Source organism: Jaculus jaculus, chromosome 7, assembly GCF_020740685.1.
Source record: "Jaculus jaculus isolate mJacJac1 chromosome 7, mJacJac1.mat.Y.cur, whole genome shotgun sequence".
Taxonomy (NCBI): Eukaryota; Metazoa; Chordata; class Mammalia; order Rodentia; family Dipodidae; genus Jaculus; species Jaculus jaculus.
Window position 1 is genome coordinate 242,477 of NC_059108.1, and position 14,547 is coordinate 257,023.

Sequence of the window (14,547 nt, forward strand, 5' to 3'; positions counted from 1 at the left end):
CAACATTGCACAAAGGTGTGGTGGCTCATGCCTGTAATTCTAGCACTTGAGAAGCTGAGGTAGGAGGATTACAGTGATTTTGAGGCTAGGCTGGGTTCCATGGAGTGAGTTCCATGTCAGCATGGGCTAGAGCAAGACCCTGCCTCAAAAAGCATCTTCTCTCCTCAAAGGCACATTTATATTAAAAATTTCTCACTCACTCTCTCTCTACTTGGTTTTTCAAGGTAGGGTCTTCACCTAGCCAAGGCTGACCTGGAATTCATTACTTAGTCTCAAGGTGGCCTCCAATTCACTGCAATCCTCCTACCTCTGCCCCATAGGTGCTGGGAAGGTCTTCACTTTTTAACAAGTGCTGAGATTAAAGGCATGTGCCACCGCAACCAGCTGTTTGTGTTTCTTTTTTTTTTTTTTTTTAATGTTTTTATCTTATTTGTTCAACAGAGAGAGAGAGAGAGAAGGAGGGAGAGAGAAAGAATGGGCGTGCCAGGGCTTCCAGCCACTGCAAACGAACTCCAGACACGTGTGTCCCCTTGTGCATCTGGCTAATGTGGATCCTGGGGAACAGAACCTGGGTCCTTTGCTTTGGAGGCAAACACCCTAACCACTAAGAAATCCCTCCAGCCTTCTTGTTTTAAAATATTTTATTTTTGTTTATTTATTTGAGAGAGGGAAAGAGGCAGAGAGAGAGAGAATGGATGCACCAGGGCTTCCAGCCCCTGCAAACGAACTCTAGATGAATGTGTCACTTTGCGCAGCTGGCTTATGTGGGTCCTGGGGAATTGAACCTGGTTCCTTTGGCTTTGCAGTCAAGTGCCTTAACCGCTAAGCCATCTCTTCAGCCCCATTTTATTTTATTTTTAATTTTATTTATTTACGAGACAGGGAGAGAATGAGAGCAACAAGGCCTTTAGCCACTGAAAACAAACTCTAGATGCATGTGTCACCATGTGCATCTGGCTTATGTGGGTACTGGAAAATTGAACCTGTGTCCTTAGGCTTCAAAGGAAAGTGCCTTAAAAACTAAATCATCTCTCCAGCCCTAATTTTGTGTTTGTTAATTAAATTGTTTTGTTGTTTGGATTTTTTTTTTTTGAGAAGTTCTCATACAGCCCTAGCTAGCCTTGAACTGTGTGTGTTTGAGAGAGAGCGATTTAATATGTATGTGGGTGCACATGTGTGTGTATATATGTGGAGGCCAGAGGTCAAGGTTTTATGTCATCTTCAATTGCTCTTCCACTTTATTATTTTTTGGGACAGTGCCTCTTACTGAACTCAGCTAGACTATTTAGCCAACAAGTTTCAGAGATCCTCCTGTCTTTGCCTCCTCAGCATTGGGATTACAGGCACATGCCACCACACCTGGATTTTAAATTTTTTTTGGTTTATTTTTATTTATTTATTTGAAAGCGACAGACAGAGAAAGAGGCAGAGAGAGAGAGAATGGGCGCGCCAGGGCTTCCAGCCGCTACAGACGAATTCCAGATGCGTGCGCCCCCTTGTGCATCTGGCTAAACGTGGGTCCTGGGGAATCGAGCCTAGAACCGGGGTCCTTAGGCTTCACAGGCAAGCGCTTAACTGCTAAGCCATCTCTCCAGCCCACACACCTGGATTTTATATGGGTACTGGGGATGTGAACTCAGGTTCTCTTACTAGCTCAGCAATCACTTTGCCCACTGAGCCATCTCCTAAGCCCACTTTTTTTTTTTTTTTGAGACAGAGTCTCACTATTAGCTCAGGCTAACCTAGAACTCACCATACAGCTCAGGTTCAACTAAAAACAAAATAATTTCAAGTTTCTAAATTTGGGCAGTGTTATACAGAAAAAACTAACTGAAACCTTTAATTAATAAGTGTTATACATTTGTACATTATATTGGTACATTTAATAAGAAAATGCTAAGTATCTAAATAAAATGTCCAGGCAACTTATGTTATTAAGCTTCTCTGGGTGGGGGTCTGGGGAGATGGCTCAGATGTTGAAGGCACTTACTTGCAAAGCCTGCTGGCCAATGTTCAATTCCCCAGCACCCACATAAAGCCAGACACAAAAAGTGGTACATATATCTGGTGTTTGCTTGCAGCAGCAAGAGACCTTGATGCACCCATACACACACACCACAAATTTATTTAGAGAATCAGTAAATTAATATCTATACAGTTGGGGTCTGGCTAATAGTAAGTGCTCAGTAAGCATTTGTTGAGCAAAACTGTAGCTATTATAATTTGATTCAGAAAGCCATTCTTGGGCTTGTCTGAGCTATTGTACTGTTCTCCTTCCCCATCTGCTGGGGTTTACCTTCCAGCAGTGACAGCAGCATCACCACCATGTCCTTTTGTAGATCCAGCAACTCCTTCAACAGCTCAATCTGGCTTGAGTCCTAGAGGTCCCACAAGTCAGCTGCGTGAGGGCTGGTTTCTGCAGAGATACCTCCCCACCTCTAGCTGCTTCTGCCCTCCCTCACCTTTGCATCAGGGCCTAAATCTTCTTTCTCCCTCTCTTATCTCTGAGGGGACATGATCCCAGACATGTTCCTCAGCAGCAGGGGAGGGGCAGAGAGACAAGCCTGTGGGGTTGGAGCTGGCACCCAGAGAGAGGTGTGCGAGAGGCATGGGGACGGCAGACAAGGAGCCTGACAGCCTGGGGGAGCAGACGTTCAGGCCAAAGACAGAAAGATAGACAGGGACAAATACTAGAGACAGGGACCCAGATCTAAGAAGGGAAGAGAACCCAGCATGGTGTCTGGCCTATGGGGGAGCTTGGCATGAATATGTTGAGTAGAACTGTGACAGGTGGGACAATATGGAAGTTTAAAAGGAACCAACACTCTTTCTTGGAAGTCACTTTTGGGAAACATGGGAACATATCATGTCTCCTTACCACAGTGCCTTATCTAGGGCCCACAGAAAGCCCCACCAAGTTCTGCTTTATGACATTTGCATTAGGTTGAATCACATAAAACTGCCATTTTTGACCCATAGAGTGACATTTTCATATGGATCCACCTAACAAATTGCAAAGGGCAGTAGGTGACAGCATACATAGAATATAAGACTCCTTTGAACATCATGTTGGTTCTAGGAGTTGCTGATTCTAATCCTCACAGATTATTATAACTACAAAGCTTTGTATTCTGGTTACAAGATCCAACAGTCTACATCTGAAGATCTCAAGATCCTGAGATTGGCAGGTGCCTGGGGTTTGTGCCTGCCCAAGATCTAGTCTCTTTAATCTTGGCATTTTTAGTTGGAGGTCTCCAATTCTTTCAGAAATTGATGAGGCACTCTACCTCCTGGGTCAAAAATTTCTACCCGCTAATATCATTAGTTTAATAATTAATATGTGCCCTAAGAAACCAATCACAAAATCTTGGATCTTTTCTTTGGAACTCTCAAAAATGAAGTTCTTCCATCTCTGCAGCTGTTAGTAAGATAGCCTGAGACATTTTTTCAGTCCATCACTGGTGGATTCTAAGGCAATGCACTACCATTAAACCAAGCCCCAAGCCCCTCTCTAGCAGAATCTTGACAAGTGCTCTACCACTGATGATGCCTCTACCCTCTCCTTGGTGGAGTCTAGGAAAGCACTCTACCTCTGAAAACATGCCCTCAGCCACTCACAGATAAATTCTCATCAAATGCTCTACCACTGAGCCATACCTCTAATTCCTAATTAGTAGATTCTAGGCAAGGGCACTACCACTAAGCTATGTTCCCAGCTCTTTTCACTATTATCTATCCCTTGCAACCTCCACCTGGGCCATGGCTAATGAACTAGCACAATAGGACTTACTGGAAGTCTATTTCTACTAGCATTTTAAGATTACACCAAGGTCACAGATGCAACTTACTGACACTGAGAAACTGTTTTCAGTTCAACTCCTTTTAATGTCAGATATCAGATAAAGTTTCTGTGGCAATTTGTAATAAATTTAAAGGGTCTCTTCCTTAAGAAACTTATTGGTGTAAAGTCACAATATAATATTCGAGATACTTTACTGCCATCTGCTGGACAATTATTGTGCTATACCAATATATTTACAATGGCTGGGAAGTAGTTAATACCTATCCAGGTGTCTGCCATTATATAGTGCATAATTTTACTCTGTTTTCAACTGCACATGGCAACGTTGATTGAATAGGGTTACCATTAAGAAGCATCAGATGTAGTGCTCGTGAGGCATTCACAAAGGTGCGAGGGTGGTGGGGAAAAGGAGATGCTAGGGTTTGGCAGGGTCCTTACATCATGGGTGCCCAACATGGAAGTCATCTGCCACAGGCAGAATAAAAACACAACACTCCTTCAGCCCTCTTAACTGTAATTTAGAAGCTTTCCCCTATCCCAGCCTCAGGCTGTGGGAAACTGAGATAACCATATCCGAGTGAAAACCCAACCCATCAAACCAAATGGAAGTGTAGGTGGGAAAGGAGCTGACTGGTGGGGGAAGATGAGGAGGCAGAATCATAAAGAGGGTCAATCCAAAGGGAAGATGGTCTTGGCCATGGAAGGAAACCTGTCTTGTACTTGCATGGAACACTTGGGTGAGGAACAGACTAGTGGGACAAGATTGGGAATACATTTCTTAGGGGATGCTTAGCAGCAGGGGGATGGAGAACAGAGGGGCTCCAACCTGAGCCAGCTTCATCATCATGTGGGCAAACACGTGCAAGAACCCTACAACGGCGTCCCAGAGGCGGCTGTGCAACAGGCTCTGCTGGTTCCCAGTGCAGGGACCCTAGGGACAGAAGTTGGCCTGGGCTCCATGCAGAGTACAGAAGATGAGGGCAGCACCACTCCACCCTTGCCCAGTAGGCAGACCTTACCTGGATGTACTCAGTGAGGCTGTTGAACACTTGTTTAGCCACTGACATGGCCTTGGAGAAGTTCCTCTTACCCTGTTCCTCAATAACATCCTTGCCAGAGTAGTACCAGTAGAAGTCACTGATGGATTCCTGTGGGGCCAGCAGAGTGTGAGGGGTACCAGAGCCAATCTTGGTCCCACAGCCCTCTTGCTCAAGTCGCACTCTCACCTGCAGCCGCAGGAGGTAGTCCACCGTGCAGATGATGATGTTAATAGTAGTTGTGTTCCCTGTCTGTGTCCTTAGGTAATTTTGGAAATCTAAGGAGATGAAAAGTCCATTCATTTAAAAAAATGTCCATTCATTCATTGAGCATTTAACATATGTGTAGGAGAGGACAGTGGGTCATTTCTGCAGGATTTGTGTCTATTATATGCTGGAAAATACATAATTATTCACTTATAAAAAATATTTTATTTTTGCCAGGCATAGTGGTGCATGCCTTTAATCCCAGTGCTTGGGAGGCAGAGATAGGGTCATCACCATGAGTTCAAGTACACCCTGAGACTACATAATGAATTCCAGGTCAGCCTGGAATAGAGTGAAACCCTACCTCAGAGAAAAAAAAGAAAAAGATAAACAAAGAAAAATATTTTATTTTTATTTGAGAGAAAGAGGCAGAGAGAGAGAGAGAGAGAGAATGAATCAGCATACCAGGACCTCTAGCCACTGCAAATGAACTCCAGGCATAGGCACCCCTTTGTGTATTTGGCTTGTGTGGGTCCTGGGGAATCAAACCTGAGTCATTTGGCTTCTCAGGCAAATGCCCTAACCGCTAAGCCATCTCTCCAGCACATCATTCACTTAAAAAAAAATTAACTTTATTTCTTTGCAAGGAGAGAAAAAAACAACAACAACAGGAGGGGGGTTCATGCCAGGGCCTCTAGACTCTGCAATTTAACTCTAGATACATGCTCCACTTTGTACATCTGGGTCTACACAGGTACTGGGGAATCATACTCCTAATGCTCAAGATCCCCTTTCAGATTACCTAAATTAGAATCTCGGGGGGGGGGGTGTAATACTAGGGCTTCAATGTAGTTAAAAGTGCCCCAGGCAGGGAAGTATGCAATTAGAATGAGAAACTGCACTAGGATTAAACACCAGAAGCATGTGCCACTTTGTGCATATAACTTTGTGAAGTCTCAAGCCTCAATGGGTTGGTTCTCATTCAATGATAAATATTTTCTATGGTAGAAAATCAACACCTGTTTAAGCCAAATGATAGGAGCTAGGTATGGTGGTGCATGCCTGTAATCTCAATTTGAGGCCAGTGTGAGTTAGAGTAAGAAGCAAAGAAAGTGGAGCTGGAGAGGTTTAAGGCACTTGCATGCAAGGCCTACTGGCTTGGTTCAATTCCCCAGTACCCACATAAAGCCAGATGCACAGTGTAGCACATATACCTGGAGCTTGTTTGCAGTGTCAAGAGACCAAAAGACCCTGGTGTACCCATTCTCTCTCTGTCAGATAAAAAAAAAATTTTTTTAAGCAAGCTGGGCATGGTGGCACATGCCTTTAATCCCAGCACTCAGGAGATAGAGGATCACTATGAGTTCAAGGCCACCCTGAGACTTCATAGTGAATTCCAGGTCACTCTGGGCTACAGCAAGACCCTACCTTGAAAAAAAATTTTGAGCACACTTGTAATACTAGGACTCGGGAGGTCAAAGCAGGACAATCAGAAGCTCAAGCTCATCCTTGGCTACCCAGTGATTTTTGAGGACATTCTAGGCTATAGAATGATCCTGTACAACCCTCCCAGCAAAAATGAAAGCTGATGTTGTAGTACTTGAGAATCATTAGACTATTCTTTCTAGTTTGGTTGGTGATTCAGAAGGCTTATCTAAAATAATGATGATAAATATTGCTCATAGGCAGCAGAGGGGAGAATACTGGGCAAAAGAATTGGAGTTGAAAAGGAAAAAGCCCAAGGGCCTGAAGGAGTCCAGAGTTGAGTGAGTTTGTCTGAGTGGCCAACGAAAGCTCTCTGGAGGTATAAGCCTCTTAGAGCTGAGATCTCAAAGTAGTTGAGAGCTAAGTTATAGAACTTCTCAGTGTGACAAAGACTGTGCCTCAATTCCTCCACCTATAAATAGGGGTCACAATCAACTCTACCTATGGAGCTATTGTGAGGATGTTTGCTTGTTTTGTAGATACAGCCTCACTTTAAAGCCTAAATTGACCTTGAACTCGAGATCTGCCTGCTTCAGTCTCATGTGTACTGGGATTAGAGAAGCACACTACTACATGTGCTAATGCTTTATCAATTGTTGAAGAATGAAGACACCTGGGAGGTGTAGGAAGAGAATCAGGAGTTGAAGGGCAGCTTTGGCTACATAATTAGTTTGAGGTCAGCCTGGATTACAAAAGACCCTGTCTCAAAAAAAAAAAAAAAAAAAAAGTGAACATTAAAGATATTTAAAAATCCAAACCTTGGGCTGGAGAGATGGCTTAGCGGTTAAGCGCTTGCCTGTGAAGCCTAAGAACCCCGGTTCGAGGCTTGGTTCCCCAGGTGCCATGTTAGCCAGATGCACAAGGGGCCGCACGTGTCTGGAGTTCGTTTGCAGAGGCTGGAGGCCCTGGCGCGCCCATTCTCTCTCTCTCCCTCTGTCTTTCTCTCTGTGTCTGTCACTCTCAAATAAATAAATAAATCCAAACCTTAAAAAGCACTACTAAAAAAATAAAATAAAATAAATTAAAAAAGCACTACTATCCAAGTGGGATAATGGTTATGGGAATCATATTTCTAATCATTTCAATTCTTGTCAAGAGCTTAAATTTTGGGGTAGCTATGGTTCCCTAACCACCTGATAAGCATTGTAACCACAACCTTATGACTGCATTTTTTTTCGGGGGGAGGGTTTCAAGGTAGAGTTTCACTCTAGACCAGGCTGACCTGGAATTCACTCTGTAGTCTCTGGGTGGCCCCAAATTCACAGTGATCCTCCTAGTTTTGCTTCCCAAGTGCTGGGATTAAAGGTGTGTGCCACTATGTCCCAGCCTACATATTTATTATAGGAAATGGTACTGGGGATACTCTTTGTTGTACAAGATTTAGACTGTTCTTAGTTTTTAAAAAATATTTTATTTATTTATTTGAGAGAAAGAAGAAGTGGGGAGGGAGAGAATGGGAGCTCCAGGGCCTCTAGCCACTGTACACAAACTCCAGATGCATGTGCCACCTTGTGCATCTGGCTTTACATGGGTACTGGGGAATTGAACCTGGATCCTCTGGCTTTGCAGACAAGAGCCTTAACCATTAAGCCATCTCTCCAGCTCAGTTCTTTATTTTTGGAGACAGTATCAATACATAGCCCAGGCTGGCCTTGAATTCAATCCTCCTACCTCAGCTTTCTGAGTGCTGGGATTATAGGCATGAGCCACCATGCCCAACTTGACTGTTTCTCTAATGTAACAGGTGCCACACGAAGTTATATTTTCTCATCAATACTGTGTTTAATTCATAAGCTGTGTCACCCTCGATTTTGTTAAACTGGTACAACGAGAACAGAACTTGTGAAAATTCTTATTTATGTTGAGAAAGATTCCATATCCAATAGATTAATTTTAAACACCAGATAATTTATTCCTCTACATTATCAAAGGACAGAAATCCACATTGACACATGCCTTTGGGAAAATGGGGTATGATAAATGCCAATTTGGACAAACTGATTTATGGCCAAGTTGGACTGGGAAATTACCTTTGGGGAATCAGATTGGCCAGCAAAGATGAAAGTGAAGCTAAGTGGTTAAATACAGAATTTTTGGCTTTTTGTTTTGCTTTTGCTTTTTGAGACAGTGTCCCACGTAGCCCAGGCTGACTTAGTCTTTCTACTTTCACCTTTCTAGTGCTGAGATTTCAGATATGGGACCACCACATCAGACTTCTTCAGAGATATTTTGGAAAGCAGGGAGACAGAATGAACAAGCTCTGGATGGCTGGGAAGCCACAGTCAACTCCCAGAAGCCCCTAGACCTCTCTACTGTGCTACCATCTTTCTCACCATTATTGTGCCCCTCACAAAGCAGTTGCAGGAAGCGGAACAGGTCTTGTGTGAATTCATCATCTGCCATGACCTTCTCCCCTGGGTGGAAGGGAAAGGGCAGGGCCCAAGAGGGATCAGTTGTGTCAGGACAGGGCACCCACATGCACACAACCCATGCACACTACACACACATGTACAAAGTATGGGATGCTGGGAAGAGCAGCCACCACTTCAAAGACACTATGAGGGCCATAGGCATCCATGACACCAGCAGTTGAGAACAAGGAAGCCTGAGGAGCTCTGAGTCATGAAAGCTGGGGCCTCAAGTGTCTTTCTACATCAGTGTTCCTCTGATGTCACCACTGTGTGACATCTAGAGTTGAGTGTCTGCTGATCTAGCAGACATTCAGACAACTGGTTTTACCCTGAGCCCCCCTCCAGGCTTCAAGGGTTAATGAATTATGGGACTGGGGTCACTTTCATGCAAAGGCACTGAGCAGGGGAGCACTGGAATGGGAGGAGACAGGAATGGAAAGCTAGCCAATTGGCCCAGGTGTCTCAAAAACAGCCAGTTCAAGAAAAGCAGAGGGGCTGTCAAAATGGTCTAATCAGAATTGATGTCTTAAAGAAGCTGATTGTGGTGGGTTGTAAGGAAAAAGGCTAGATCATGAATGGGCCAATCAGAGCAGGCGCAGAGGCACACACAGTACCAATTAGAGTGGATGCTGTAGGCAACCACTCTGATTGGTGGGTAGGAAAACCACAGACTGACCAATATGGAGTTGAGAGGCAAAGCGCAAAGAAGGTGTGCATGTATGTGTGTTGGGGGATGGGGTTCACCCAACTGGGACTGTGAATCTGGGTCTGGAAGTCAGAGAATAACCAGCTGAAAAGGGACTTTTGCTATCTTCTCTTCTATTTTACACAGAAGAAAATAGTCTTAGGGAAGCCTAAGAAATTTGTTCATAGTCTCAAGTGTTGCATGTGGCTAAACTGGAACTCAAATTTGGCCCTGGACTCTGGATTTCAATCTTTTCCACTGCACTTGCCCCACTGAAGGGTTCCCATTCACTGACTGACCCAGATCCTCAGCTCCAGGTGGAGGGGGCATTGGAGGCTAGAAGGGGGAGGGATGGCCGCAGCACAGCAACTAGGATGGGCAGGGGAATTACCGTTCTGGCGATTGATGACTGGGGCAGCCAACAGGATGGAAGGAAGAAGCAGGAAAAAAGAAGGAAAAAGAGACAGAGACCAACAGCAAAATACACAGTAACATAGAGACAAGAATATGCATACACAGAGTGAAACAACCATATAGAAAAAGCCATAAGGAAATGGAGAAAAGAGGGTTTAGCGAAGAAGAAAGATGAGGGTACAGCAGAGAGAAAGGGGACAGAGAATAGCCAGGAGATGAAGGTCACAGTGGGAGAGTTAGACACGTCAAAACACAGCAAAGAGGAGACTTGATTAACCCGGATTAGGGTCATTAATAAAAGAACAGCAACCAAGGTATGAAACTTGGGCCACTTGGAGGGTGGGTCTATGTGGTGATGGGTGAGGGAACAAAGGACAGAATCACACCCAAGGGTGAAGCCCATGAGGAGGGAGACCCTGGAGGAATAGGGTAGGGCACTGAGGACTAGGGACCACAGCACCAAAGGAACCCAAGGGACTCTTGCGAAGGGGATGCCTTGGAGAAAGGGGGCTATGGGCAGGGCAGTGGAAGTGGAGGAAGAGGGGAATCCTGAGGAAGTAGCTGTCCAGGAAGAGGGATGCCCAGGAGAGGGTCTCACCAGTGCCATCTTCATTCACCATGCCCAGCCCCTCCGCCTTGTTTTGCCTCTCAAAGGCATTGAGGTCCAGGACACTGAGGAAAGAAAGGGAGAGATGTGACAAGGACTTTGCCTATCTCTTCCAGGGCCTAGCCACCCCAGTGGTGGCTGGAGATCCATGGAAGACTGAGAGCAAGTAGAAATCAAGAAGAAACAAAAACAGTTGGTAGTAGCTATGCACCCCATTCCATCCCAATCCCATGCCTGAGCGTCCCCTGCCCTGGCTTTGTGAAGTGAGGCAGTTTCTATATGAGCCATACACAAGCTGAAATTATGAGGAAACATAAAGCATCAAATAATCAGGTGTGATGGTGCACACCTTTAATCTTAGCACTCGGGGTGGTTAAAGTAGGATTATCATTGTGAGTTTGAGGGCAGCATGGGGCTACAGAGTAAGTCCTTGCCTTGAAAAAAGCAAAAATTAAAAAGAAAACATTAATTAGCAAAAGCTGCAGAGGGGTAGAGAAAGTCAGTTGGAAGCTGGAGATATGGCTCAGTAGTTAAAGCTGCTTTCTCTGAAAGCCTGCTGACTGGAGTTTGGGTCCCCAAAATCTGTGTAAAGCTGGATGCAAAACTGGCACCCACGTCTGTAACCCTAATATGCCCACAACAATGGGAGCTAGCTAGACAAGAGACCCTGTCTCAAACAAGGTGGATGGAGAGGACCAACACCCTGAAGCTTTCCTCTGACCTCTACATGTACACCATAGAATGCACACACACACATACTACATGCATTTGCCATCATAATATATATGTACACATGCAACAAAATAATAAAAAAGCTGGGTGTGGTGGCACACGCCTTTAATCCCAGCACTCTGGAGGCAGAGGTAGGAGGATCGCCATGAGTTCAAGGCCACCTTGGGACTCCATAGTGAATTCCAGGTCAGCCTGGGCTAGAATGAGACCCTAGCTCGAAAAACCAAAATAATACTAATAATAGAAAAGAAACAAAAGAAAAGGTCAATTGACAGTAAGAAGGAAAGAAAGGCAGGCAATCAGCAATTTCTACTATATATATTTGATCTAAGGGTGATCTAAAACTTTATTTTTGATAAATATTATATTATTGTATATATTGAGGGAAGTACAAAACCAAGAGAAAGAAAATGAACACACCCACATGGTCTGACATCCCACATGGTGGGTTTGGAAGAAATGTAAGGAAAGGAAAGAAACTACAAAGAGCTCCTGCCACATGGAGGGCTGGAGGGGTAAAGAGCCCATATGAGAAGTAGGAGTCAGGGGTTCTCTCCTCATCTCAGAACAGCTGGGCCAAGACAAGGGGAAACTCACCAGAATTTGGTGGCTCATGAATGGTCTGGCGGCCCAAAGAGCTTGTCATCCCCTTATAAATGTATTTATAACCTAATGGTGGTGGGCCCTACCTTCCTGCTCAGGTAAGCTAGAGAGACAGCTGATTGGTCTGGGCTAGGGGCTGTCACTAAGACTTTATTTTAATGGGTAGAGAAAGAAAGGTGTGTGTGTGTGTGTGTGTGTGTGTGAGAGAGAGAGAGAGAGAAGGGAGAAAAGAGGGGGTGGGCCCACATTAATAGGGCCCAAATGTCCTGCTTCTCCTTGATTTGCAAATAACATTATGGATTCCCCTTCTCTGAATCTATACTACTACTACTACTACTACTACTACTACTACTACCACTACTTTTTTCTTTTTGAGACAGAATTTTATGTAGCTCAGGCTGGTGTCAAAATATTATGTGACTGAGGATGACCTTGAACTTCTGATAGTCCTGCTTCCACCTCCTAAATGCTGGTATTACAGACCAGCAACCTGGTAAACCAGGCCTTTTTTCTTTCTTTCTTTCTTTTTTTTTTAATAATTTTTTTAATTAATTAATTTATTTATTTGACAGTGACAGACACAGAGAGAAAGACAGATAGAGGGAGAGAGAGAGAATGGGCACGCCAGGGCTTCCAGCCTCTGCAAATGAACTCCAGACGCGTGCGCCCCCTTGTGCATCTGGCTAACGTGGGACCTGAGGAACCGAGCCTCGAACCGGGGTCCTTAGGCTTCACAGGTAAGCGCTTAACTGCTAAGCCATCTCCCCAGCCCTCTTTCTTTTTTTTAAACAGGATCTCACTATATTAATTCTTCTGATAAACTCCTCAGTGTGATCTTTCAGAAGTGGAATCCTTTTCTTGAACCAGGAGAGAAGAGGTAAATGAGAAATGGCCTGGGAAGGAGTACAGCCATAGTAAGAAGGTTGAAATAGAAAATTTTCACTGGACCCTACCTGCATGTTTGCATCAGTGCCTGGATACTCTGGAAAAATCCCACTTCCTTCTTGTCCTTCAGATAATCAAGCATTTTCTGCAGACGGAGCAGTAAGGAAGAGGGAACAGAGAGTTGCTTCAAAAACTTTCCCTGCTTAGTTTGCCCTCCTCCCAAGACCCCGCAATGTCTGTTACCTGTTGCACCTCAGTATTGCCTCCATTGAGGATGGAAATACCCAGCTTCAGGGTGGAGGATACCATGGCACCTGTTTCTCCTGAAGGGAGTAGAGGCAGGACAAAAGATAATCTGTCCAATCTGGGGCACCACTCACCAAAAACAGGGACATGAAGGAAGGGGCTGGAGATGGATGAACATGTGCACAGACTATAATCGGAAAGTGTGCAATGATAACTTGCAAATACTGGGTTATCAGTGCAGGTTGGAGCCACGCAGAGGTGGCAGTGTGCCTGCTGGACCCACAGGGTGAGGGTGAGAATAGGGTATGTATACTTGGAAGAGTAGAATGCACACACCTTTGCAGGCACTGATCATCTGCAGCACCATCTCTGCAGCCCCCCGGGTGTGTAGCCGTGACTGTTGGTATAGCAGCCTCTGCTTCTCCATCTCTTTCTCCTGGAGCAGGGAGCAGATTTTCAGCTCAGAAGCCTAGTCTGTCCCCTCAAGGCCTCATCCTTCCTGTCCTCCAGTCATATCCACCATTCATCTCTTCAATTGTGAGCTCCCTCTATCTCCATGGGGCTTATGTCTTCTGTCTCTTACACCTACTGTAGTATAGGGCTAGGCATGGGAACCGGTCTAAGTATATCAGGGCTGTACATACAGCATCCTTAATCTGTGTCCATTGACTTCCAGAGGGTCACTGCCTACAGTCCAGGTGTCTGTGAACTTGCATGTGGAAAAAGCTACATGTTCATGTCCACCATTCTCACTCATCTCCCCCCCTCATTCTCTCTCTTGGTTTTTCAAGGTGAGGTGTCACTCTAACCCAGCCTGACCTGGAATTCACTATGTAGTCTCAGGGTAGCTGTGAACTTCTAGTGATCCTCCTACTTCTGCCTCCCAAGTACTGGGATTAAAGGCATGCACCACCACACCCAGCTTCAAGTTTGTTCTATTTTTTTTTTCTTTTTGGTATCTACCATTTTCTAAGGGAAATAATAGTGTTTCTTTCTATTGTGGATGAGGCTGTGGTTAAACACAGCAGTGTTGAGGGCTGGAGAGATGGCTTAGCAGTTAAGGTGCTTGCCTGTGAAACCAAAGGACCCATGTTCTACTCTCCAGATCCCACATTAGCCAGGCACACAAAGGTGAGGCAAGTGCAAGGTCAAACATGCCCACTAGGTGGGGCAAGCATCTGGAGTTCCATTACAGTGGCTGAGACCCTGGCACACAAATTCTCTCTCTCTCTCTAAAAAAAAAAAAAAAAAAAAACAACAAAAATAAAACATAGCAGTGCCGAGCTGGAGAAATGGCTTAGCAGTTAAAGGTGCTTGGTTGTAAAGCCTGACAGCCCACGTTTGATTACCCAGTACCCATGTAAAGCCAGATACACAAAGTGATACATGCATCAGGAGTTTGTTTGCAGTAGCAAGAGGCCCTGGCATGTCCA

General features: G+C 44.8%; 1 protein-coding gene across 1 annotated transcript in view; it reads right to left on the reverse strand.

The window, feature by feature from the left end:
* Ryr1 (ryanodine receptor 1) overlaps window positions 1-14,547 on the reverse strand; it is a 182,468-nt gene that overhangs the window by 64,100 nt on the left and 103,821 nt on the right. The window contains exons 78-87 of the mRNA XM_045154253.1: window positions 13,451-13,550; window positions 13,112-13,191; window positions 12,937-13,013; window positions 10,640-10,713; window positions 10,019-10,036; window positions 8,865-8,945; window positions 5,029-5,117; window positions 4,822-4,950; window positions 4,629-4,733; window positions 2,297-2,378 (exon numbers count right to left, since the gene is read on the reverse strand). Coding sequence (XP_045010188.1) covers window positions 2,297-2,378; window positions 4,629-4,733; window positions 4,822-4,950; window positions 5,029-5,117; window positions 8,865-8,945; window positions 10,019-10,036; window positions 10,640-10,713; window positions 12,937-13,013; window positions 13,112-13,191; window positions 13,451-13,550 — 835 coding nt within the window. The remainder of the gene's footprint in view (window positions 1-2,296; window positions 2,379-4,628; window positions 4,734-4,821; window positions 4,951-5,028; window positions 5,118-8,864; window positions 8,946-10,018; window positions 10,037-10,639; window positions 10,714-12,936; window positions 13,014-13,111; window positions 13,192-13,450; window positions 13,551-14,547) is intronic.